Genomic DNA, 25,514 nt, shown 5'->3' with positions numbered 1-25,514 from the left:
CACATTCATGTAAGACTCTTGCAAGATGTAAAGGGTAAGAGACATTAGAGACTGAACGTGAAGATCCTATCTTGTTTCTGTCTATCTTTGTGATTTTGGTCTTGTAAAACCTGTGTTAATTAAGAGCACTGTGTTTGCATTTCCTGATTTGCAGAGTGATGATAAGGCTGCTCACCCACTAAATTTCTGAGTGTGCTTTAGGAGACAGAACTAACAATCAAAGCTATCCTAGTGTAGTGCCTGCAGTTTGCATAAAAATTGCTTTGTAGATAGGAATGTTTCTAAAGCTTTGGACACAAGTCTAAATTGGGAGTGGAGTGGCTGGAGAGCAGCCCTGAAGAAAGGGACCTAGGGTGCTGGTGAACCACAGGCTGCACATCTGTCAGCAGGGTGACAGGTGTTATCTTGGGGTGCATCAAACACAGCACAGCCAGACAATCAACAGAGGGGATTGTCTTCTGTATTTAGTGTTGGTGAGGCCTCACCTGGAGCACTGAGAGGAGTTCTGGGCCATACAATTTAAGGATGTGAAGGCACTGGGACGCACCCAGAGAAGGGCAGCAGAGCTGGCAGAAGGGCTGGAAGGTCTGTCCTGTGAGGAGCTGCTGAGGAGTCTGGGTTTGTCCCATTTGGAGAAAAAGGATGCTGAGGGGTGACCTCACTGCCCTCTGCAGCTTCCTGGGGAGGGGAAGTGGAGAGGGAGGTGCTGATCTCCCTGGGATCCAGGGACAGGACACACAGGAAAGACTCACAGCCATGCCAGGGGAGGTTCAGACTTGACATTAAGGAACATTTCTTCATTAAGAGAGTTAGAACGCTGGAACAGGCTTCTCAGAGAGGTGGTTGATGCCCCAGTCCTGTCAGTGTTTAGCAAGCATTTGGGCAATGCCCTCCAAAACATGCTTTAGTTTTTCGCTAGCCCTGAATTGATCAGGCAGTTTAACTTCATGATTCTTCTAGGTCCCTTCCAACTGGAATAGCCTATCCTAGCCTTAGGGAAGTGAAGCCGGGCTCAGTATGGGAATGCACATACTTCAAAAGCCATGTCACTGGTGGTATTTTTGGGATCAATAAGAACTATTGTATGAGGAAGTAATTTTCATAATCATCTATGGTATTTAGGTGTCTCTAGCATTGTAGTGTGAAGTATGGAATTTAAGGAGATAACTTGGATCAGGAAGGTCCTGAAATCAGTTGAATGGGTAATAGAGAATAGTCAATTACAGAGCAAGTTCTACAACCTGTGTCTTTTCTACTGAGCAATGAAAACCAGGAAAATTGAGCAAACTATGAGGAATAGAATTGGAGAAGTTAGAGGTTGCCCCCGAAAGTGGGGCCCAACAATTTTTTTCTCAAGAGCTCACTGTAAGTTGTGTAACGTACTCTTCAGTATTGGGAATCAATTAATGTAAATATACATAATTATATTGGCTTGATATATAAAAGGAGTCCTTTTTTCCCATCATATCTAGGCTTTTAAATCATTTGCTGTAATTTAAGTGATTAGTCCTTACTGAAATTCAGTTAAGATAAAGAGCATGTTGCCATCCCATTGGTATTTGCTCCAGTTTCAGTCTGTGGAGCAGTTGAGTCAAGCTTTATGATTCTCTAATGTAAACATATTTTATTGTTTTAAAAAAAATATCTTGCTAGAAAAAGAGCTGTTTGAAAGCCAGGACCATCTCATTTGTAAGTATAATGGAGTGTTCTTTTCCAAGCACAATTAAATAGTGCTCTGTGAACAGGTGTGTCTCCAAAGTCAAAATAAATAAGGAAGTGACTGTATCGGAGTTTTGTTATTGATAAACAAATGTAAAGACAGCAAAAATGCTCAGAAATCATCTGTGTTGTTGAAAATGCTGAAAAAAATACGTAGATGGAAAGATAAATGCAGTTCTGGAAAATTATTTGAAAAACGGCAGTCATAAACAATGGGAAATGCGTTGTAGATCACTATATGCATTGACAGCTTTACAGTTTACTGCTGGTATTTACAAAAATAAAAGTTCCTAAATCAACTGAAGAAGAAAGTTTTTCTGTCTTAAAAATTATTATGGCTCAAGATTTGCATGTCTACTCAGGGGATTATTGTTGCTTCCTTAAAAAAAAGGAGAGAAAATACAAGAAAAATGGTAAAATCTGATTCTCCCCTCTTTTCCCATTTTAAAATTTTCTGAAATCAAATACTGTGATACTTAGTGAGATTTTAATGCAGAAAATTGAACCAACTCTCAAGCCAAGCTGCTTAGCTTTCTGTGGGACCTTGCCTCTTCCCTCCTTAATCCTAACCCATAAGGTTGCTCCTTGTCTGTTGCTCCTCATCCATCCCAAGGCAGAGCTCTATGCACTCCAGCTGCTATGTCATGTAAAGTGCAACTCCCTCTCCTTGACTTCCTGGGCGGCTTTTCCCCAGGAGTCTGAATTCTCCTTTGCATAGCTCCAGTCCTGCCTCCATGATCCTGACAATATCCTAGCCCTACAGCTGCACACAGAGAGCCAGCTTACCATGTTTATCTGCCACACTGCATGCGGTAATACACAGGCATGTCATCCCATCATGTTGAGGTCCTGGTGAGGATTTGGGGGACTTTACTCACACTGGTGCCTTTTGAGAACCTTCTTGCTCACTTGCACCTGCTGGAGGTAACCCCATCAAATTCTGTTTTGTTTTCTTTGTGATTATCCTGTTCCCATCTTACCATGCCCTTTCCTTAGCAGTCTGCTTCACTGCTCCCTCAGGACTGTGGGTCATCCTCTCCATCCTGTGTAGTTTCTAGTTTAAAGCCCTCTTAATGAGGTCAGTCATCTTACTGGCAAAAATACTTTTACCCTGCTTAGGAAGGTGCTTCCTGTCCTCCAAGCAGATGGTGTTCTGCAGAAAGGGTCCCATAGTAGAATCCAACCCCCTGTGGCCGACACTGGTTCCGCAGCTACTTCTCAGCTTGTACTGTCAGTGCCGTCCTTGCACCCTTTCCCTTCACTGGCAGGATTAAGGAGGACACAACCTGGTCCCTCATGCTTTTCATGTCCACCCCCAGAGCTCTGTAGTCACTTTTGGTACTGTCCAGGTTTCCCCTGGCAGTGTCATTGCTGCCCGCATTTCTTACGACACTGCCTTTGCTGTTTTTCCCTGTACTTACCTATACCCAGAAATTTGAATGGATTTGCATTTTGCAGTCCCTGAACTACAAGAGACAGTTATGTGAGTTCCTGGTATGCGTTTTAGTCCTCAGTTTCACTGGATTGTTAGTCATAGATTTATTTACGTATAAAGACTTCCTTCCTTCTTGTTACTTGTGTAGATTTTCAGCTTGTCCTTCTATTTTTCATTTTGTTTGTCTGTTTCCACAGTTCTAGCATATGTAAGGTTTCTCACCGTTTCTATTGGAGGGATGTAACCATATAGTGTCACATCAGATGTGTCCTTGGCTTATTTTGAAACTAAATTAATTATCAAAAACGGGGCTCATCTAATATTGTGTCAGACAGATACTATATTTGTTGGTGTATCTACATGGGATGGCATTTGCTGTGCACTGAAGATGAAGGTCAGGTTTCAATACCAAGAGCTATAAATCTAGAAATTTAGTTTGTCCATTGTGAGCTAAGCCTTTATAATGATCTCTGTTGCCTCTTTTGTTATCAGTTTGTCATCACTTCGGAATGGCTGAAGGTCTAGCTGGAAGGAGTTGTAAGAGGGTAAAAACCTGAGCTTGTTGGCATAATTATTTATTTTAAAGTCAAAATACGTGTGAAAACTTCCTCTGTTTGAGATATTTATTTCCTTAAGGTCAGCTTCTTTGAGGCACTTGCACTATACACTGATGCTGATTTAAAAAAAGATGAAGTGAACATTATGAGCGAAATTTTTCTCAGTTCATTGTCCCATCCAATATTTTTTCTTCCATTCTAGGTTATTATTAGGCCACAAGAGTCTAATAATTATGATTGCAAGAACTTCAGATTAGCAAATCATCCTTTTAATTGAAAATAGACTAAAATGTTCTTTTCCTGGATGGCTGTGTTGTACTGTATGTAGTAAAAGCTTAGATGAGTTTTTATTAGAAATTGAAATTGTAGACTCCAGAATGATTGAAAAAGAATGCCAGCCTTTTCTTTGTAAATGTAAAACTTTCATAATTGAATTTTGCAAGCTTCACAGTGCAGTTTATGGTGTGACATATTGTATACACGGTTTCTATTAACATTAAACAGTTTTGTCAACAGCTGATGGCAGTAGAATTACAATTAGATCTATTTATGAAATTCATTGTACAGATAAAGAAAATTGGATGTTTTCCTCTATGCTAATTGTCATGTAGAACAACTCTGTATGATGCCTCACTGCATTTTGCTACTTAAAAAAATAAATTACAATATGAAAATAATACTGTAACTGTGTCCTCTGAATTAAATATAGGTCCAAGGCTCTGTTTTAAAGTTGAGTGAATATGATAATTTGATTTATGTCACAATTAGTTGAGGTGTTCTGCTGAGGAATAATGTATAGCAAGGGTATTTAGTCCTTAAAACAGATGGGGAAATCAGATAGTTTAGCTGTTAATGAGATTTCTGAAAGAGATATAGTATTATTAAATTGCTACTTACGTGGATTTGGTAATTTCAATGTAAATTTTCTGTTTAGTTTAACTGTTGAAGGTGGTTTGTAGCAGTTCACAGGTCAGAAGCCTGTACTGATGGTTCATGGTATGATTTCACATGTGCTGATATTTCATAAGCTGAAAACTGATAAGGGATGTATTTTAAACACATGTGTAGACAACTTGTAGGTTTTAAGCTCTTAAACAATGACATATGGAGATAATTTTGCATTATTTGATTAAGGGCATGCTTGAGCAGGATTTGCCAAACACAGAATAAACCCAAGAAATAAGGCAGCATTTTTGCCTCTGGTACCATCTTGCCTGACTCATCTGGCTTCCCTGGACAGTCTGTCTCCCAATGGACTGGCAAGCAAAACTTGGTGCATTCAGCCCTGGCTTCCAACTGCTTTGTCCTCTCCTTTTTCATTCAGTCACCTTCCATTATTTCCCCATGTTCCACATGCCTCTCCTTCTCCAGAAAGACCTTACAGGGTGTATGTTTTACTCTGAAGATGACCAAGTTGGCTCTGACTGCTGTATTTAGAAACAAGTCTGTATGATCCTCTGAAATTATTTGAGGTGTTCTCCTCGGAAATAATGTATATAGAGGAGGAATTTAGCCCTTAAGGCAGATATGAAAATGGGATTTTATGTGTCAGACATGCATGTTTGGGGGTATTTAAGTTCTAGGGTATTATTCTGATGTGTTGGGTTATTTTTTCCCCCTTATAAATGGTCGACATTTCATTGAGAAATAAATAGCATGATTCTTTTTGTTTTGGGGAAATAAAAAAAAATTAGTCTCCTCATGAAACACGAGTTTAGATGATTTGCCAAAGACAAAACCTGCTATGTCTGGCTAAAGTTTAAGATAGACTTGTGAATGTTATCTCTCTGAAACAGTTCTACCGAAATTCATAAAGTGGATTGCTTCATTCATACTTACATGAAAAATTTTTCTTTGGTGACAGCTCTGGAGATGTGTTTCGTCTTTGTTGTACAGTGTAACTCACATAAATCTGTACCTTCCACGTACAAAATTAGGCCAGCAGTTGCATTGTTTTCAATTAAATGAAAGACATAATATCCTTTTTAAGTGATTTTTATTAATCTGTGTTTGAAATGAAGCTGACAGTGGCGAGGTAGCAAGTGTCTACAGAGCCAAATGACAGTACAGACTGATAGAAACATGCTTCAGCTGCATGGTAATTTGTTGCTGAGGGAGTTCCTGAGTCAGAAGTGCTGTCCTAGCTCTTAGTAGCACTTCAGAATTTTTTTTTTTTTTTTGCATACACTTGTCCATTCACTGTTAAACCACATAAGTTTTTTATGTTTATGATAACTTTTGCCAAAAGAATACGTAGGTTAGCTGCATGCTCATTGAGGTAGGTCTTTGTTTTTACTATTTCCATAGAATGCTGTACGGTTTTTACATTGAAAGAGGTTGTGCAGGTCTGGTAACTGTGTCTCTTGCATGTTCCTCCTCAAACTCCTAGTGCTTCGGGACCCTTCATTGTAGTCATTCTTTCTCTGTTTGTCTTGTTTCCTACCTTTCTGATGGTTAATGCCCTTCTCTAAACCTTTTGCATGTCAAATATATTCTCTTTGAGGTCAGCAGATTGCATACTTCTAAGTGGATTTAATCAGTGGCATACCAACCCAGTCTACTCCTTTGCTAAATAACATTGTGTTCAGCAGCTGCTGAACACTGAGTTAACATTTCCATCAGTCTTTCTGTACTGACCTCAAGATCTCATTTCTGTGTGCATTCAGTAAGCTTACAATAGGTTACTAAACCTGAATAGTTTTTTACCCATGTGCATCTCTAAATATTCACTCTATAATTTACTATTTTGAGTTTTAATCAGTAACTCTCAAGGTTTCTTTTCCAGTTCTTCACGTTTGGTTTCCCTGTTTGCTACTTTCAGCATCTTCAGCATCATCACCTTCATCATCTGTCATAGGTTAGCAAGCATAGTCCTGGAAGGGATGTCCTTGCTAAGGGTTGCTTACAGCTTCCTCCATGACCTGACAGAACCTATCAGCTGGCCAGTTTGAATATGGACAATTCTTTAAGCCACATAAAGTTGTGACTGCCTCTGTGATCCACACTTAAGAATAGACAAACTCTCCCCCCAAGCTCTCTCTCGTTTCTGGTGCTGGGACAGGTGGCTGCAGGCCCCGTGCGGGGGCCAGTGGGCCTGGCCCCTGCTCAGGCCAGGCTGGGCCAAGCCACAGCTCCAGGATGACCCCCCCAGCAGGGCTGTGGGCGGCATGGCTGTCCGGCAGAGGTCAGGTGACCAACAGTGATAAGCCACATTCCAGCTGCAAGGCCAAGGTGAGATTAACCCTTTCAGTGCTGTGAAGAGCTGGAAACCTGAGGGAAGAGAGAGAGGAGATGCTTAAAGCTGAAAGTCTGTTGTGAAGCTATGATATATCAGAGTGTCCCATTGTAATTTCATGAAGATACGGGGGGTGGAGTGTTCAACTCGTAAACAAAAGCACCTGTGCTGAGATAGGCAGATGCTGACGCAGCTGTAATTTCATGAGAAGTTTGGACAGGGAGAGATGGACCAGATGAGGACTTTTGCTCCAAATGGGAAAGGAGAAAACCTCAGTTCCTAGAGATGCTCCCAGAGATAGTCCTAACGATGAAGATGAGGAAGACCCTTTGCTCCCAGGGAAGGAGAAGGGCCTCTGTTCTTAGAGATGAAATGCTCCCAGAGATGGGTGAAGAGGACTTTTGTTTCTGAATGGCTCAACTTTAAAATTGTACCCCAAAAACTTCAAGAGTGGACCCTCGAAAGCAGTTGTGGGAAAAGTTGCAAGTCAGGGGAAGGGACTCGCATGCGAGCAGGGAACCAACCTGGGCAGCTGTCTCGTTGTGATACTGTTTTCATAGAACGAGCAAGAAGAGACTTCTCTTCCTAAATGGACTGAACAAGGTTTTTATGGAAGTGGTAAACAGACTGAACATCTTAAGGGTTGTCTTTTTACATTGTCAGTGGGAGAAGGGAGGAAGGTGGAGGGAGGAGAAGAGTTCTGAAGGTGTGGTATAATTTTTTTTCCCCCTCTTTTAGGTTTGTTAATAAACTTCTTTATATTCTTTCAAGTTTGGTGCCTGCTTTGCGTTTCTCCTAATTCTTATCTTGCGGAAGATAAACAGTAATTAGTATTTTGGGCCAAACCACTACATCATCTCATCTATCAGAGCCCAGCTGATATTCCTGGGGCTCTCCATTGAATGCCTACTTCCTCCTGTAAAAACTAATCATAATATTTCAGCTCAGACTTTCTCAAGTACCTTTGAAGTTTCAAAGCTAAGCACCATCCAGCCCTCATAATTTGTTCTTATTTCATTTATTCTCAACAACTTCTTCCTCTGACACCTCAGAAGAAAGAGATTCATTGTCTCTTTCACAAAGTAGTGTTTCATCCTGGAAATCTCTGAAGGTCTTAGGCAGTGATCACAGAAGGAAAAAAAATTTCTTTCCTTGTACCAGCTCCTTTTATATGGTGGCTGTTGTTTACTTTTTCTGACAAGCTTGCTGACTCCAGTGTGTATGAAAGAGGATTTGTTACTGGTTTTCCTGCAACTTTTTTTTAGTGTACCTTTAATGTGTGTCTCTGTTTTGATTTATTTGAGTTCATAGTGCCTTGTGTATTCCTTATATGACACAGCTCTTCAAGGTCTGCTTTCAAACAGCTGTTCTGCCACTTACCTATGAATGCTTACATTTTCTTTTTTCTCAACTGCTTTGTGATGGGTAGTAGACATGTTTTTTATGACATAAATTATTTTAAGTTTATAAGAAATGCAGTGGTTAGATTGCTTTAGGTAGCATATGTTTATCTGTGCAGGTAGTTGTGACTCTGTACTTGATATTTGCAGATATGGGACTCATTTAAAATGATTTTAGTTCCTGGAAAAGTAATGAAATACTTGATAAATATCAAGAAGAAAGCAATGATGTCATTAAAAGCTTATGTATCTATTCTGGTTATGGCTGAAATAGAGTTAATTTTCTTCACAGTAGCTGTTATGGGGCTGTGTTTTGGATTTGTGGTGGAAACAGTGTTGATAACATACCCCACATAGCTGTGCAGTTACTGTGGCAAAGAATGGAATAGGTGACCTCTTGAAGTATCTTGTGGCTCTGTGTTTCAATCCTCAACTGGTCCTGTCAAGCTTGAACTTGAGGACTTCCAGTCTCAATGGTGCAAAGCTGAGGCTGTAGAGCCAAACCTCCTGATCAGGATATCATGTGATAGCGAAATGTTGAGTTCTAGGAGAGAAGCTGCCCATATTGAGCAGGAGTAGTGTGAGGGTTCAGCTACTCATATGTAGACTGCATCGTTACTTTATTAGGATTATATGTAGCAATAGGAATGCTTGAATACAAAAAAAAATAGATTTTTAATGAATTTGGTGTAGTAGGACATCTCTTCCTCTTTTATTTATTTGCAAATAGAAGAATAGCTTTTAGATAGTCACATGTCTGAGATTTCTTTCTTGTTCATAGTTATTTTTACACTTGTGGTTTTCATATACTTTTAGATAAAGAATTCTCACATTTCTGCTTAAAGAAAATAACCTTTTTCTTACATAGTTTATTAATTAGGAAACCTAGACATTTGATCATATTAATGATCTGAAAATGGTTGGATTTTACCTTCCTCAGAGATGTACCTTAAAAATTACTGTAGAAAAAGGGGCAAACTTTAAGCCCTGTAAGATGTGTTCTTATATATTTCTAACTTGTACAGTAAATCTACCAGGTATGTGTCATCTACAGGCCTGTATACTTTTAAATCATCATGTGCATTTTTTATTTGTTTTCTCTCAGGAAGGGAGACAGAGAAAGCCAAAGATCGGTGTGAAAAAGCCACTATGAAACTTCATATGTTGCATAACCAGTATGTGTTGGCACTGAAAGGAGCACAATTACATCAGCACCAATATTATGATACTACGCTTCCTCTGTTACTTGATTCGCTACAGAAGATGCAAGAAGAAATGATTAAAGCCCTGTAAGATGTATTTTTATGTATTTCTAACTTGTACAATTTTCTATGTGTAATATTCTAAGTAATTTATAGGAATAGTTGAAAATAAGAAACAGTGCTTGATTAAATAATTATCTATCAGGGGTAACAGTTGAAAAAAGTCTATCCAAATGATGCAGACAGTAGTTCTGAGTGCTTACTTAAGCCTACCAACAAGACACCATCTTCTTATAAATTCTTACATATTGACTGCAGTATTTATATTTGAGGTCATGATTTGTCCATCAGCTGACAGACTATGGCAAGTTTGCTGCCTCTCTGGCAGTCATTATTATGAAATTCCACCAGCAGCAAATTTGGTTTAAAGTGCCCAAGTGTCTTGACCGTGACTGTGGAGGAGGGCCAAGCCAGATGCATGGTTGATAATATGGGGGGAAGAATTAACGGTATTATTGAAAAACTTGATCTCACTGTAAGGAATCCACCCTTAAAAATACAATTACCTCTTTCCTAAAAATTACCTCTTTTACATCATTACAGAGTACGTGCAAAGTGATGATCTCTGAGAACAGTTATTGAGGACTTTCAGCCCTCCTTTCTGGTTTGTAACCACCATGCTGTGTCTTTGTCTTAGCCTAAAAAAAAGGGTGGTTACCTTTTTCTGTTAGTATTGTTCATTTAGATGTGAAATATTCTTCTTTAACTCATTTTCTTACCTATGCTGAAGTCAGTGTTCGTCTTAATTGCAGTGTACAAGAAATGAGGAGAGTTGGGGATTCCACACTCTACATGGTGCAGGCATCATTAGCTTCTCTATGCAGTATCATATTAATTTTTTTTATTCAGGTGCTACTATTGAAATAAACCTTTAATAAACAGTAGTCTGTACAATCCTTTTAATTTTTTATGCAATATCATGGCACAAGGCTACATTTAAATGTGTGTGCTCTAATTAAGGTGATTTTTTAGAATCATGAGATATGATAATTGACTGAAGAAATTTATGATGGAACAAGAACTTATTGAAACCACTCATCTTTGCTCTGCCTGGAGTAAAAACCTGTAAAAAATATTTTTGTCACTACACAGACATTTTTGTGAGTTCTGAATGTATTGGAAAATTATTCTTTTATAATAACTTCAGTATACATAAAGAGATGCTGATTTCAGGTGTAGAGCCTAGTGTGACAGCCCTGTGTGAAACAATACTTCCTCAATAACCCTAATTTTGCAGGTGAATTCGTTTTCTAAACTTAAAAAAGTATATATTAATATCGCTAATGATTTTTTCCTTTTTTTTTGTCACTGTAATTGATACAGATTCTCTTTCTCTTATTGCTTATTCTCCTTCTCTATTGCTGTAGTTGATGTTTAGCTATCTTTTCATCACAGTCCATGAACTATTTTCTGGAACCTTTTCACACATGATATTCTCAGAAAAGGCAAGATTTAATGCCTTTTCTTGTCTGTTTTTTGCCCAGAACAAATGCATTGAAAAAATCCTATCACACCTGAGATCTTATCCAGGAAAAATGTATTTATACTTTTTTCTCTGCATATTTGGCTAGCCAAAATTCATCAGTGTTTTTTGAGAGGCCACCATGCTTCAGATCCTGGCAAGCTAGCAAATTTGTCAGGGATAAAAAATGAAATAGGAAATAATTATGAAGGTACATTATGAAGGAAAGCTAAAAGTTACGGAGAATAGAGGGGTGTTCTGAGTATGTGTCACTGGATGCTGTTAAGAGTAGTGTCACAGTATTACCTCTTCCTCTGGCATTCACTCTTCACTTGTTTTTTCCCACTCTTGGAAGCAGGCAAAGACAAGGTTTGGTGGCTTGCACTTTTGCATAGCAAATTCTTGGTTGATTTTCTCTCCTCTTGTAAAATATGCTTACTTGTGACTTACCTGTTTTTGTCTGAATGGCAAATCATAATATAAATATATATTTAAAAAAAAGTTGAAACCAGTGTTTAAAGGAAATGCACATATTTCTGTAACTCGTTTTGCCTTATGCTAGAATGTATTTTGTCATGAAACATGAGAATCTTCGGTGTGGGTTATAACAAGCATGGCAAGTCCTGTGTGAAGAAGAGCATCATCACTGACCTCTATACATTGCCTTTCCTTGTAATCTCTCCAGTTTTTGTTTAGCTATGCAGTGTGTAGGTGCACTAAAATCAGCAGAAGGAGCACGGTCTTAAGACATAACCAGCCTAAGGCTTTTAGAGAGAAGGCCACAGGTGATGCATTGTTTCTTTGAATAATATATTGTCTTATTTTTCCCTTTTTAGCCAGTTGCAACAAGAGTTTGTAGAAACAGCAAATTGAAAATCTGAAGCACCTTCAATGTCATCTATGCCTTCAGTGCCATGTTATACACTAGAATTTTTTTTCCTCTCTAGAAAAGGGATCTTGGATGAGTATAGTGAGATCACCAGTCTTGTAACAGAAGAGATTGTGAATGTCCATAAAGAGATCCAGACCTCAGTGGAACAGATAGACCCTAACTCAGAGTATAATGACTTCATAGATACTCACAGGTGAGCATTTTCATCTCATGTTTCTTCTTGGGAAAATCCTACATTAAACTGCAACTCTGCTTAAGTGTTCAGATGAATTTGCTTCTCTTTGGTTCCTTTTACATTGTTACTTGTAAAATTTTATCCTAATTTCTACTTGCATGCACAGAAAGCTGGCTGAACAGTCTGCTTGGCTGGCTCTAGAAAAACAAATTTCTAGTTACATGAGAAGCGCCATAACTTTGGTACTGATAGCAGACTACACATTACAGTCTAGACCCAATGTGAGCTGATTTACTGTTTATTTAGATGCAATTTGCATTCTGGGCTAAACTTGTTCTAGTTTAAAATAAACTCTAGGTGCCTTTGTACTCTGCAGTTATTGCAGGTTGAGACTTCAGAGCATGCAGATAATGCAAGAAAGTTTTTACTTAAAAAGTAGAGTGTATTTCCCATTTATTGAGCTATTACTCTATATCAGTATATGAAGAAGTTATAAGAGTTCTTGCATTATCTTTTTGTTGTTGTTACGTGTGAATTGACGGTCGTCTCATGCAGGTTTATGAGCGGAAGCAGGTAAGAGTCACCCATTCACATTGGTAGTTTTTGAAAGCCTTTATTGTGCTTTGAACTTGATTCAAAGAATTGTAGTGTGTTTTATTATCTCATGAGATTTTAGAATTATGTTCTTTGTTCAAAGGAAAAAGAATATATATCCAATTGCTATCTATCCTTTTATTTCATACGTAATTTTAACTATAGTTAATAAAATATTTCAAAACCTAATGATTTGCTCTATTATCTACTCAAAATACATGTTGAAATGATAACAATTATTTACTGAATTAGGTCATCAGAAGTCATTGAACAAGAAATAGAGTTTGATACATCTTTACTAGAAGAAAATGAAAACCTTCAAGCTAATGAGATCATGTGGAATAATTTAACAGCAGAAAGTTTGCAAGTCATGTAAGTCTCTAAAAATATTTCATCTTTTGGAAATGCTGTTTTATGTTATATCTATGCTCACTCAGATCCTTGCATGGCTGTGTCCCCTTTTTAAGATCCAATTTCTAAATGTAACATTTTCAGGCAACAGACTCTTACCCATGCTGGTTCTACTGTTCTTTGCACAAAAACCTTCTCCTTAGTCTCCCCAAAAACTTGCCATCATTTTTGATGTATGTTCCTCTCTGTGCCATTTAATAAAATGCCCCAAATCTACCATGGGTCCTCCTTGGGACCATGCTGGTTCATTTTCCCAAAAGTGTTTCTACATTCACTGCTCTAGGAAAAATAGCAAAATATTTTGATGAAACCACTGAGTAGAATTATGTGGTCAGTGATTTAAATCACCATGTAGAAAATTTTCATGAATTTATTTTTCTCTTGTTTTTTAAGTGTTTCCTTTTGTTTTGCAAAGGAGATTCTTATTCATTATTGTAACCTTTAGAATATATTAACTTAGTAACACAGATGTAGCTGTTGTATAGCATTTCACAGAGCTTTTAGCTATTCAGGGTGATGAACTGCCTCTCTGTGTTTTGTTAATATATTGTCTAGTTAAATATTTTCATTACTTTTGCCAAGTTCACCTTTAATCATTTGTTAGGGGAATGAATCGACTGCGGAGATTATTATGTGTGTATATTATCAGCCTCAACTTTTGACATAAAATGGTCCTGCATGGTCACTTGTGAGATTGCAGCTATTAATCATGCCTTAAAAATGGGAAATTCAGAATTTCATTGGTTGATGGTGTTTTTGCTGTGTCTATTGTATTTCAGTTCGTGTTTGATTTATTTGAAGTATTTTCCCCTTAGAAAGTATAACTGATGCAAATAAGATATCAATGATATACGTGGTGAATTGTTTACCCACTGCTTTTCCAATCTCATATTGTTCCCCCCCGCTTTCCATTGCCCCTAGCCCTGGCCACTCCCTCAGGTTCTCCCTATCAGTTCCTGTACCCCAGCTCTGCCCATGTACCGCCCCTGAGCCCCTGAGATCCCCCCTGCACCCAGATCACAAGGTCTCTGTGCCTCTGGGGATCGCTGGCACAAGATGTAACCATTAAAGGTCCTCTTAAACCCTCATGGAAAGACCCTTCTCGCCTCCTTCGCTGTCACTGTGTTGTAGAGCTGATAGGTAGCCAGAGCAAAACTGCAGAGCCATCCGAAATGGACTACAGGAGGGCGAAATGGTCACACTGCCCTAAGCAGCCCCCCTGAGCTCTCAGGAAAGCTGTAGCTTGCTAAACTAAACCTAGCACTACAACAGGTATATTGTGGTAATGTGGGAGGTTTTACATTTGGTTTTGTGTTTTTTTTAGTTTCAGTTGGTTAATCAAACTATGATCCTTATTTCTTGTAGGTTTTTCTGAAAATCAAAATCAAACCGAGGTATTTCAAATGTAAACGTATTGCAGTGTCTTCTGCAGGTTACTCTAATCCCTGTGTTTTCTCAACATGACAGAAACTCTGGGTTTTATTAATTCCTTTTTAAGGTTGTTAATCATCCTCTCTTTCCTGTATAATTTGATTACTTTTCGTAAATCTATTCCTTTGATAAGTATAGATATAATTTTTTTAATATGAAGTATTTGCCTCCTTAGTCATAAAGCAGCTTTATCTTATGAAAGGATCCCATGATGGTTAAGCCCCCCCGTTCCTTTAAACCTGTTTCTCTTTTTAATATGTTCTGCATCATTACTGTATTGAGATTATTCCTGCCTACAACACTGTAGATGTTGTACATCTTGATGTACTTCAGCACAATAACAAGAAATATATTGATATTGAACCTCCCTTTTCAATAGAATATTACAATTTTTCTAAGATTCTGCCTTCCATAGCTCAAAAAGGTAAGTTCTTGTTTGGCTTGCCTTTTGTATCCCACTGTTTAGAAATAAGACAGCAGCATGTCTAGGTAAAAGAGATGAAATGTCGCTTTTCTGATAAACATTTCTGATGAAATGTATAATTGTGTTATAAATGCTATGTCTGTATATTTGCCTACATATATACATTTTCAGTACAGTTTTCATTGTGTTCTGTTGCAAATCTTAAGTTCATTCACTTGAAATTGTTTTGTGAATTTGGATGAGAAATTTTATGGTGTGGCATTATTTCTGGAACAGGAATCAGGTATCTCTATTAAGTTGCTGTCTTTAAGGTGTTCACTTTCTGGTATAGATTTAGGACTCTGAGAAAAACAGTTAAACCATATTAGGTCAGACATTCTTCAGTCATGTTCAGTGTGTAAAAGTATCTGTTGTCCATAGAATTTTTGGTCAAGGAATTGCAAAAATTAGCTTCCTATTTTGTGAACCTGCTGATATCTTTTTTCATTTTATGTCTCTTAAGCTTTTGTTTTGAAAGACAATAGGAACAATCTATTCTTTTCTGCCTATGATAATGTAAATTTCTGTTCACCTTCTGTTCTGTGATCTCTATTTCAGAGTGTTCTTTTAGCTTTAGTCTGTTCTTTCGCAAAGCTTGCTCATCCTTTAGTTATCTTGTAGTCTTTATTTAAATGTTTTCAAGGTTACTATATTGGTTTTGAGATTAATGACTGGAGTTTTACAGGTAATCCAGATACATAATTTAGAGAGAGGCCTTCCGAAGTTTCCTGTGTTCTTACTGCTTTGGTTTTAACAAATCCTAGAGAATCATTCAGTTTGACTTTCTGACCCCAGCAGCTCATCAAGCCAAGGTTTACAGGGAATCATCTACTGTATCTCCAAGATTTCATTTTTGAGTGGTAATGGTCATTTTAGAACCATGCTCCATTCTCCACATAAATAAAGCTTTGGATTATTTTCTCCTTACTGTATATTTGCCTATTTCCATATGTGTTGAAATGGCAGCCCAGGTATAGTGTGTCATAGAGTCCATAATAATCCTTTTGCATGCCTTACCTTCAGAGCCTTCCTCCTACCTCAAATAACATTGTATGATCAGCATTCTTTGTCACTTTTCAAACTCTTCTTTTATTTGGATTATTATGATCATATTAGGCAGTGCAGATTATTTATGAAGGTTCACTGTCCCGTGGGACTGTAAAAAGTGTTTAGTCTTACCCTGTTTATCCTTCTGCTTTTTAATGCAGGTGAGAACCCTTCATTTTTTGTTACAGTTCTCTGTAACAACAGAAAAAATTCTGTTGTTACTCATAGACCTTGTAAAGTGTGTTTTAGGTATGTTATTACAGTCTTGCCTTAAAGCCAGTGCAGCCAAAAAGCCCCCACAGGTATTTGCATCAACTCTGTATGACTAGAAATTTGCAAGTAAGAGAAGTGTGCTACATCATTTATCCGTAGTTGATGACTTTTTAAAAAATCAGTTCTGTACATGATGAAACAATAGAAATTTGACTTTTGATCTTTAGTATTGAAACTGTGGCCTTGGAGCTTTAAAATGCTATGTCATTATGTTTCTGCAGAGAACTACCTTCAGTATCTACCAAATAAAATAAGGGCACATGGTGGATTTATTTCACAAACATTTAAAACATTCAGAGACATATATTGATTTGTAATCAGTAATATTTGGTTGAATCAGCTGTTTTATTGAGTATGCAATGGAAAAATGACAGTTTTGCATCCATAACTGTTTAACGGTTTTAGTAAAGTATTTTTTAAGGGAACGTGATGAGAAAACTGGCTTTTACATTTTAAGGTAAACTTATATTTATGAATAAAGTTTTGACAAAGGGAGTTAGTTAAAAGTCAGCGTTGACCAGCTAACCTTTCTAAGGAATGAGTTAAGGTGTCTTCTGATAAATATTCATAGATGTCACTGAATACTACTGAGAAATTCCGAAAAGTATAGCAGAATAAAATTTTACTCTCTGAAGAGATATGCATTAAAAGCTGAGAGCATATTCATATCCAGTTATTCTGATATACAAGTTCTGTAAGATCAAGGATTTATTTTAACCAATAGATGCAGCAGAATGGAGCTTATAACTAAAGAAATATGAAAGGAAGCTTTGCAGGTAGGGGTATTGTGTGTTTTTTAAAGGCTGGTAAGTGTTTTAAGGCTGGTTAGTAATAGAAACCCTTTTGTAAACTGATTGTATGCAGAAGGCAAATACGACACCACAAGAAAATTCCTTTGGCAAACCTCAGCCAAGATGATACAAGACAGATGCAGCCAGTCAGCTGTAGCCAGTTTGAGTAAAAGTTATTGTTTAAACAAAAAATAGATGTTGAGTACAAGGAGGCAAGTGAGTTTGGTGTATATGATAGCTTTTTTTTCTTTTCTCTAAGATAAATAAAAATGTCCTGAAGTATCTCAGAAGTTTCAGGAAGGACTACATCAACTTAATCTTTTGATCCGATGCTGCAATATAAAATATAAAATCTAATATTTTTGAAGTGGTGAAATAAGGAAGATATTGGATCTGCATGTATATACTCTTCCCTTCCAGTGATGAACAGTCTTATTAATTAGGTTTTAATTTCATGACTATTGATGCAAGATCATTAGATAAAACATCTGCTTCCTGTAAATCAGTTGTTAAGCAAATACAATGTTGATTAAAATGTTATTTAGAAAGCTGATCAAAAAGCAGTTAAAAATTGTTAATTACTTTCTTTAGCAAGCTATTGAAATAAAAAACATTAGTTGGCAATAAGTTGGAGACCCAGTGTAAGAAAACGCAGAGAAGTTCAGCATACAGATTTTGATAGCCTAAAACTAATAAAAATGTCTATGAAATGCGGAGCTGTGAGGATGTTACTTTGAGGGAAATGTTTTAAGTATTTATCTTATCTCAAAATAAACACGTGGAAGGTTTGTCTTTTGGGAAATAAATTTTGGTCATTCACTCTCTGGCTTTTTTTAGTAATTTAAGTCTCCTAGAATAAAATGTATGACTGAGTACAGATCATATGTAATCAACATTATATAAAATGCATTGGAAGGAGAGGACTGATTCAGTGTTTAGAATCAAATAATTCAATTTGGTATATATGGACATGTGGAATGTGCCTCCTAGATATTTAGAGAGTTGGGTGTGCCACTCCCTGGTCTGGAATGGTTTTGGTCCATAGATCTGTGCAGTGGTAATTACTACATGTATTTTGCTTGTGTTCCACTCTTTACTTCAGTAATTTTATTGAAATTGGGCTTGAAAATACAGGGGAAATAAAGTAAGATAGTCAAAGATGCATAGATAAATACCAAGAAGGAAACAAAATGTACATGCTTATTTATTTTTAAGAGATTGTTCTGACTTAACAATTTATTGAAGTCAACATTGATACGCATTTTAGAAGTCATCATTATGTAAGACATTTACATGCATTGTTCAGAATGTAAATGTTGTTGTATATTCACTGAATTTTTTTTGTTACTGGAATATTTACCAGGATAATTACAAAGTGTCAGTAATAGTTTTAAAGTGTAATAACTCCTTCTCTGTTAGTATTGAGTGTTTTTGTGCAGTTTTATCTTTACTTTGAATTAATCATTGCCAGAGATTGTAACCTAAAAAGGATAATTGTGAATCAAGATGTATCACTATTACAACAGAAAGTGATCATTTGTATTTTTGCTATTTCTAGAAGTAAATATAACCCAGCTACTGATACTGGGTATTTATTTAATGCATGCTTTAGGAGTTGGAAGGCTTTTGTCTTTCTTAAAGCATCTTATAATTTAGCAATATATTAGGAAGGCATTAATTCACAGAACTCATCATGTATTTTTGGAAAAAATACTTCTTGATAGGAGAACCTGCAGGCAGCAGATCATTCTGTAACCTTGTTTGTATACAGAGGCTATTATGGAATCTGTAATAATGCAGATTCCCAATGTAAAGGTATATCCACACAAAAAAAGAAAAATTTATCACCAAGCACTGAGTAAGATAAAAAAAATAATAATGCTCTTTTACATCTTCAGGAAAAAGATTACAGTGTTCCCAAATCTATACAATTTATGCATTCACAACTTGGGTTTCTGAAATCTATTTTACAGGTTAAAAACAGTAATAGAAGAACTGATGCAGACACAGCAAACCCTTTTGAGCAAAGAGGAACTGGTGTTGGAACTAGAGAAAAAAATAGAAGAGTCCTCTAAGACATGTGAAAAGAAATCTGAGTAAGTTGAAATTAAGTATCAAAATACAATAATTTGAGGGGGGAAAACGTCTATAATGCAATTCCTAAAACTTAAATAAGAAATAACTTTCACTAATCTTGTTCTGCTTTTGTGTGTAGCAATTACTGTGAAAAACAACAGTAAATTAGTTTCTCATCTCTGAAATAACCCTTGCCCACTGGAGACCGAAACTCATTGAAGAATTGAGCAGCTCCATGAGTTTAATATAATTGTCATAGTTTCAGCATGGCTCAAGAGCCGGACCTTTCATTAGTTCAGTTCAACTTGATCTGAGAAGATGAGTGAATTCAGTTGCCTTTCTGTTTGACAGAATTCCTTGTATAGGTGTAATTCTGTGAAAGGCTTTCAGAGTCATGTGCATGACTTTTTCTTATGCAGTAACATGTTTGGAACTTGTAAGGTTAAGTTCATTCTTGTTTGCATTTCCTTTACAAAAGTGTAGATGTAAAGAATGTAAATCTCATATCCTGTACTACTGCATAGTAAATACCAAAGGTGAGGGCTTAATGAGTATAGTAGTGCACCATAAATAAAACATTATTATAAAGCATCATTCTTGGGCAACGTCTTTAGGTTTTTCTTCTACCTTTGGTCAGAAAAAATATTCACATACTCTTCTAAACTGAAGTCAGTACAACAGATAAAGAAACCTTTTGTCTGTAGAGGTATTTTCTGATTCTTGTTGCAGTCAGTCTTAATCTTACTAATTTGGTAATAAATATTACAGTATTTATTTACACTACCAGTAGTGAATTGGAATGCAAGTCCTTCAGGTAATCCTTCATTGACTGAAGAAGTCTTGATGCTCTTTGTTGAAGTAACCTTGTCACATGAAACATTGTATAGTATGTAATTCGCATCCAGAATGTTATTTATGTGTATGATATCTGTGTTTTGATTAGATATTTCGTGTCCTTTTTTTGGTTAAGTCCACATGCACGCACAGTGTGTTTTCTAATTTTTGATTCTTGAGCTGTCTTCCTTACTGTATGGTACTTAAAGGATAAACTGTATTTGAACTAGTTAGTTTGATGGGGTGTTATTTGATTTTTTCACCCTCAGCATTGTTTTGTCACCAGTTATAACTCTCTGAAAATAGTTGAGACCATCCCTGTATTTCTTACTGTGTGGAGGGTTATCTGACTGATCCTTTAGCAGATGTTTGTGTTGAGGAGATTATTTCATTTCAAATTGCACCAGTACCTGTTTGTTTTACTAAAAGGCAAGGAATCTGGCTTACATATCTAGTTGTAAGATGAAGACTTCCCTGAAATCATCCTTGTTCTGATTTGTCATTGCTCATGCCTAGCTCCAACAAACCCCATTTTCACCTTTTAGCTGCAGTGAAGAGTGATATGGATGTTTCAGCTTGTACTTACTGTCCCCAGAAGGTCTTGTCCAGCGTTGCACTGGGTTTAATTGTGACTGCATAAGGTCATGCCTTATGGCAGTGTCTTGGTGCTATTATCCTGGCACTAATATCCTTTTCCATCTTCAAATGATGATATTACCTTCAACACAAACAGAAAATGTTTTAACTGTATGTTATTTATATGTGTGTATGTCAAGCATACCATCTGCCCTCTCAACATGACAGCATATTGAATATTTGGGTTTTGATTTAATTCAACTTTTTAGCACTTGCATATATGTTGCCCTGATCTGCAGGGATCCTTCACACAAGATCTCACTCTGTGAGGTTACTAGTAGCTATTGCTAGCAGCTGTTGCTAGCAACAAGGACTTTAAAGTTTGCACTCATGCAAGCCACAGGCAAGTAATTTTATAGATTCTATTTCCTCATGCATGACTGGAGTGGCAAGCATTAAAAGTTGGATTTGGGAAGCCACATTAGATTGTAGTCCATCTTGCCACATTTCAGGAAAGATGCTAGCTTTTCACTAGCAGAATATCATTGTGTGTTTGGGGATATCACTCTAGCCAGCATTCACCAAAGCCTAGCTGATGGTTGAAGCCTGTTATTTTCACAGGGTGATGTCCTTTTTCTTTCATAAAGGAGACCAGATGAAAATACATTGTCTTGAGGATAACATCAGGATAATTGTTCATTTGCTTCTCTGATGCTTTTAAATCTGTGCCGGCTTGTTCCAAATCTCAGTTTCAGATTTGGGAATCATGTCTGCATACCTCACACTTGCCTTTTGAATGAATGATTGTTTGGCTGATGGTGCAGAGTTTTGTCCATTAGTGACTTGGTGTAATGCTCACCTACATGGATATGATTTGCATGTTTTCCTGCCGATGAGGATTTTATGACAGGTGGTTCTCCTGTTACTTTGAAACCCATTTAAATACTTATTTGGCTGAGCATCAGTTTCTGAAGGATCAATCCCTGTATGAACAACGTTTGCCTTTCTTTTTTCCTGCAAGAGTAGGGCTTGCAGGAGGGCTTGTCTTCCAGGGATTATCTTGAAGATACAGAGCAACACAATACTGTGATTTCCTTCATATTATCCTCTTCTTCATAGTTCTGGTCCATTTACCTCCTTCATCTGTTTTTGTAGGCTGTGAGAACTCTGCATCTCCTACAGACCACATGTCACTGGGCTCGGGTCGACTGGTTTTAAGGGTGTCTGTATTATACTGTGGGTGATTCTGCCTTTCAGGCAGCTTCTGTCACTCTTTGGTTTTGGCAGTTATTTGGGATAATAGAGTCATCTGGGTATCTGCAGATACTCTAAGTGCTTGTCCTTCAATATGATTTAATCATTACTGTCTTGAGTATTCACGGGTATGAGTGGTATTCATAGAAGAACCATAAAAATAAGCAGAAGACAAAAAGTTGCTTTTAGCTCCTCATAAAGATGAATTTATTTAGCTTCATAAGAGGACAGTTATAGCACAGTCCAGAAATACTTACGGAGCAGAGGGAAAAAAGAGATATCTCTGATGTGATGCCATATGAATTTATACTGGATGTGAGGTGAGTTTAATATTGCAAATTATTACTGTAACAACTATGCTGATTGGAGTGAATTTCTCATCACTGGAAATCACTATCTAAAATTTATTTATTCTCTAAAGGAGGAGGAAATTCAGTGCTTATAAATTCAGTCAAAAGTGGATAAAAGCAGGAGTTTCACCTATATTTATTACAACAGGATTTTTGTGATAGAGAGAAGAGAATGGGTGTTTTCCTGATGGAGAGAAGAGAATGTGTTTGCTTGCATTGTCTTGTTGCTCTGAAAATGTTCTAGAATTGCCTTACCTTTGAATAAATGATGATGTTGAGGAATTGTCATGCTTTTTTCCCTTAGCTTTTATGAAGCAAAGAAACTATTTTGAATCTTGTATATTTTTAAATTGTTATTTTTCTTTGCAGTATTGTGCTCTTGCTGAGCCAAAAGCAAGCGCTTGAAGAACTTAAGCAAACAGTCCAACAATTAAGATGCTCTGAGGCAAAATTTGCAGCCCAGAAAGAACTACTGGAACAAAAGGTTCAAGAGAATGATGGGAAAGAACCACCACCTGTAGTGAATTATGAAGAAGATGCCAGATCAGTGACCTCTATGGTAAGTTTTACATCTGTTTTACTGAATCGTGTAGCCCTGCCATTGTACTTCAGACCCAGGATCAGAGTATCAAGATACTCGCTGGAATGATTAAAGTGAATGGACTTCACTTTGCATTTTTGGAGAGTTGTTTGAACAAGCAGTTCAGTTGTATGATTTCTTTTTATTTCTAAGTGGCCATAACTCCTAACAATCTGTGTCTGGGGACTTGGATTGTTCTTCTCTACACTTGATGCTTAGATTTTCATTACACTCTTTTATAATGAAAAGACTTAACCCTTACATAGATTTAGTAAATTTGACTGAGTAGCTGTTGGTAATTTCCTTGGCTGTGTTGAAGAAACACATTTACAGTTGTAGATAGAAAGTTAACAGCAAAAGCTCTTGGAATTGCTGTATGCATTGTGTAATTGGGAAATTAATTTTAGGTACTGTAATTATTCTTTTCTTAAACAGAAATGAACATTGGTTTCTTTGCAGTTTATTTTTAAATGTTTACATGCTCTTAATAATTAAAAGGAAATTTTTTTGGTCTGATGAGACCTCATGTAATTTAAATAAGTACCTTACGTGGCTAATATTTTGTGTGACTTCCTTTTCTCAGTTGTATGCTGCTATGTGCAGAGTTTGTAGGCCACGTAAAAAAGCAAACAAACAGTACCTGTTTACTAAAGGGACAAACAGTAGTGTTTGCCCTTGTGGATTAGTTTTGACATGTAGGAGATATTTGTGATTTTTTTTTCTTTGAGGTTTAGCCTGGCATTCTTTTTGGCCCATGGGGCAATAGCTCTGTGAAATGTAATTAAATGGTTGTTTGTGAGAGGAAAGCTTTTTTCTTCCTCTGTCTGTTTGTGGAACTGTTTGATTCCCATTCTACAATTACACTTGATTGTCAGCATTCTCTTGCTTCCACTGCTGTTTAATATTTACAAGGCACTATGAGGTGGTTGTCATTTACCCTGGTACAAAACGTTATTTTACAAAGCTTGTATGCTTGTCGTGACCTGGAAGGAGTTTAAAAAGTACAAAAAGATGAAAAAAGAGAAAATAAGAAGCAGGATAATGATTGCAGAAGATTAGGAGGCTTGGAATCCTTTTGGGGTAGGCTATCTTGTTACTTATTTAATACTATATCCTGTAGCAGTGCTAGTGATTAGTTTCTGCTAGGTTTAGTTGAGATGATGAGTCTAGTCATAAGAATGGTACTCTTCTCCTTCAGTTCAAGATTGCTGAAGTCTGCTTTCTGGTGTCCAAACCTCTGTTTCAGTGAGCAGGAGAAAATAATCCTGTGTGCTGAGTGCAGGCCTACACAGGGCCAAGAGGACAGAGACAAGCAGCTCCATCACTGCCAGCACCGTGTCACCTCCAGTGTCAACTGCAAGGAGTGAGGTCTCATCACGCCCAGTGCAGCCGTCGATGTGCCCACAGTGCCCCAGGGCAGATGGCACAGGGTGGCTGGTTCTGTGTTCAGGGCATGGTGGCCTCTGCAGGAGGGCAGGGGAAGGGGCAACACAGAGCCATAGGATGGTTGTGGGTTGGAAGGGACCTTCAAGATTGCCTAGTTCCAACCCCTTTCAACACCTTCCACTAGAGCAGGATGCACTCCTTTACAAAACCTTGCCACTTCAACCCAATGCGAGGTTGCAGAGAAAAGCCATGTGAGCACTTAGAAAGGGGCCTAATTATGAGAGGCTTAGTCTGGTCAGCTTCTCAGGGAAAAGGTAAAATGGGAACAGGAAGTTGGTACAAAAGGAGGCAGAAATACTTAAAGCACTAAGTGATGTTAGGTAAGCTGAAAGAGAGGATAATGTGGGTTTTTGTTGTTTTATTTTTTAAACCAGTAAGTGAAATTTACTGTTAAGGCAGCTTGTGAAAGTAAATCAGGGATATATTTTTATGTCAGTGATAATGTTACCATTAGTTTTTTACGTGGATTTTGTACTTTAAGTAACTTGCTCTAATTTATGTAGTTCTGTCTGGCCTCTGTTATCTGAGAGTTCAATGTCTGCACCTTTAATGAAAATAATGCTGATCATTCAAGCTTCCTCAAAGAGAAGATCTGTCATGAAGTGTAATGTGTTAACTTTCATCTGAAGAATTTAAATTGAGCAGAATTACCACTTCCCTAGCTTCTTCAAGGCAAAGCTTGCCAGAAGGGCTAAGCCACTCTTGGACATGCAGACATATTTTGCAGGTGCTAGATGTGGAAGTCCTTGCCTTGCGCAGGAGACTGGATGGGACTGAAAACAGGGTTAACTGTGAAAGCAGGCAACTTTATTTCCACAGCTACGTTAAGTTCATGTACGTGTACAGGATACAGCATTTACATGCAGCCTTTGGTACTGAGGCTGCCTTGGGATCAGCAGACATTGCCCCAGAAGGAAATGGTTGTGATCCACTGCAGCCTGCACTGGATCTGGTTAATCCTGCTGCTCATGCTGTTTTTTCCCTTAGGACCCGCAGGGGCTCCTGCGCCTCAGTAAAGAATTCTACCAGCTTTTGGGCTTGGAAAAAAGACAGGATCTAAACATGCCTGATGGTGTTGGTATTGGCCTTGCCTTCTGAGAAGGGGTGATCATAAAATGATCCTATGCCTGTGATGATGGATAAGCCCTTACACCTGGGCTATCTGCTCAGCACTTCTGCAGCACACAGTAGAAGTGCTGAGAGGTGGTGTAGACTCTGGGGCATTTTGCTCTTAAACAGCCTCTTCCCAGC

General features: G+C 37.5%; 1 protein-coding gene across 8 annotated transcripts in view; it reads left to right on the top strand.

Annotated features, from left to right (window-relative positions):
- Nucleotides 1-25,514, top strand: part of FER (FER tyrosine kinase) — a 156,441-nt gene that overhangs the window by 34,752 nt on the left and 96,175 nt on the right. For 6 of the 8 annotated variants that reach the window (XM_069002588.1, XM_069002589.1, XM_069002593.1 and 3 more), the window contains 5 exons: nucleotides 9,452-9,635; nucleotides 12,018-12,155; nucleotides 12,984-13,103; nucleotides 19,121-19,243; nucleotides 22,607-22,796. In XM_069002588.1, the coding sequence (XP_068858689.1) occupies nucleotides 9,452-9,635; nucleotides 12,018-12,155; nucleotides 12,984-13,103; nucleotides 19,121-19,243; nucleotides 22,607-22,796 (755 nt within the window). The other 2 variants (XM_069002594.1, XM_069002595.1) reach the window with 2 other exon arrangements.

This window comes from Aphelocoma coerulescens, assembly GCF_041296385.1.
Source record: "Aphelocoma coerulescens isolate FSJ_1873_10779 chromosome Z unlocalized genomic scaffold, UR_Acoe_1.0 ChrZ_unloc_scaf_1, whole genome shotgun sequence".
Taxonomy (NCBI): Eukaryota; Metazoa; Chordata; class Aves; order Passeriformes; family Corvidae; genus Aphelocoma; species Aphelocoma coerulescens.
Note: the sequence above shows the minus strand (reverse complement) of the source record. Positions and strands in the feature narration are given on the sequence as shown.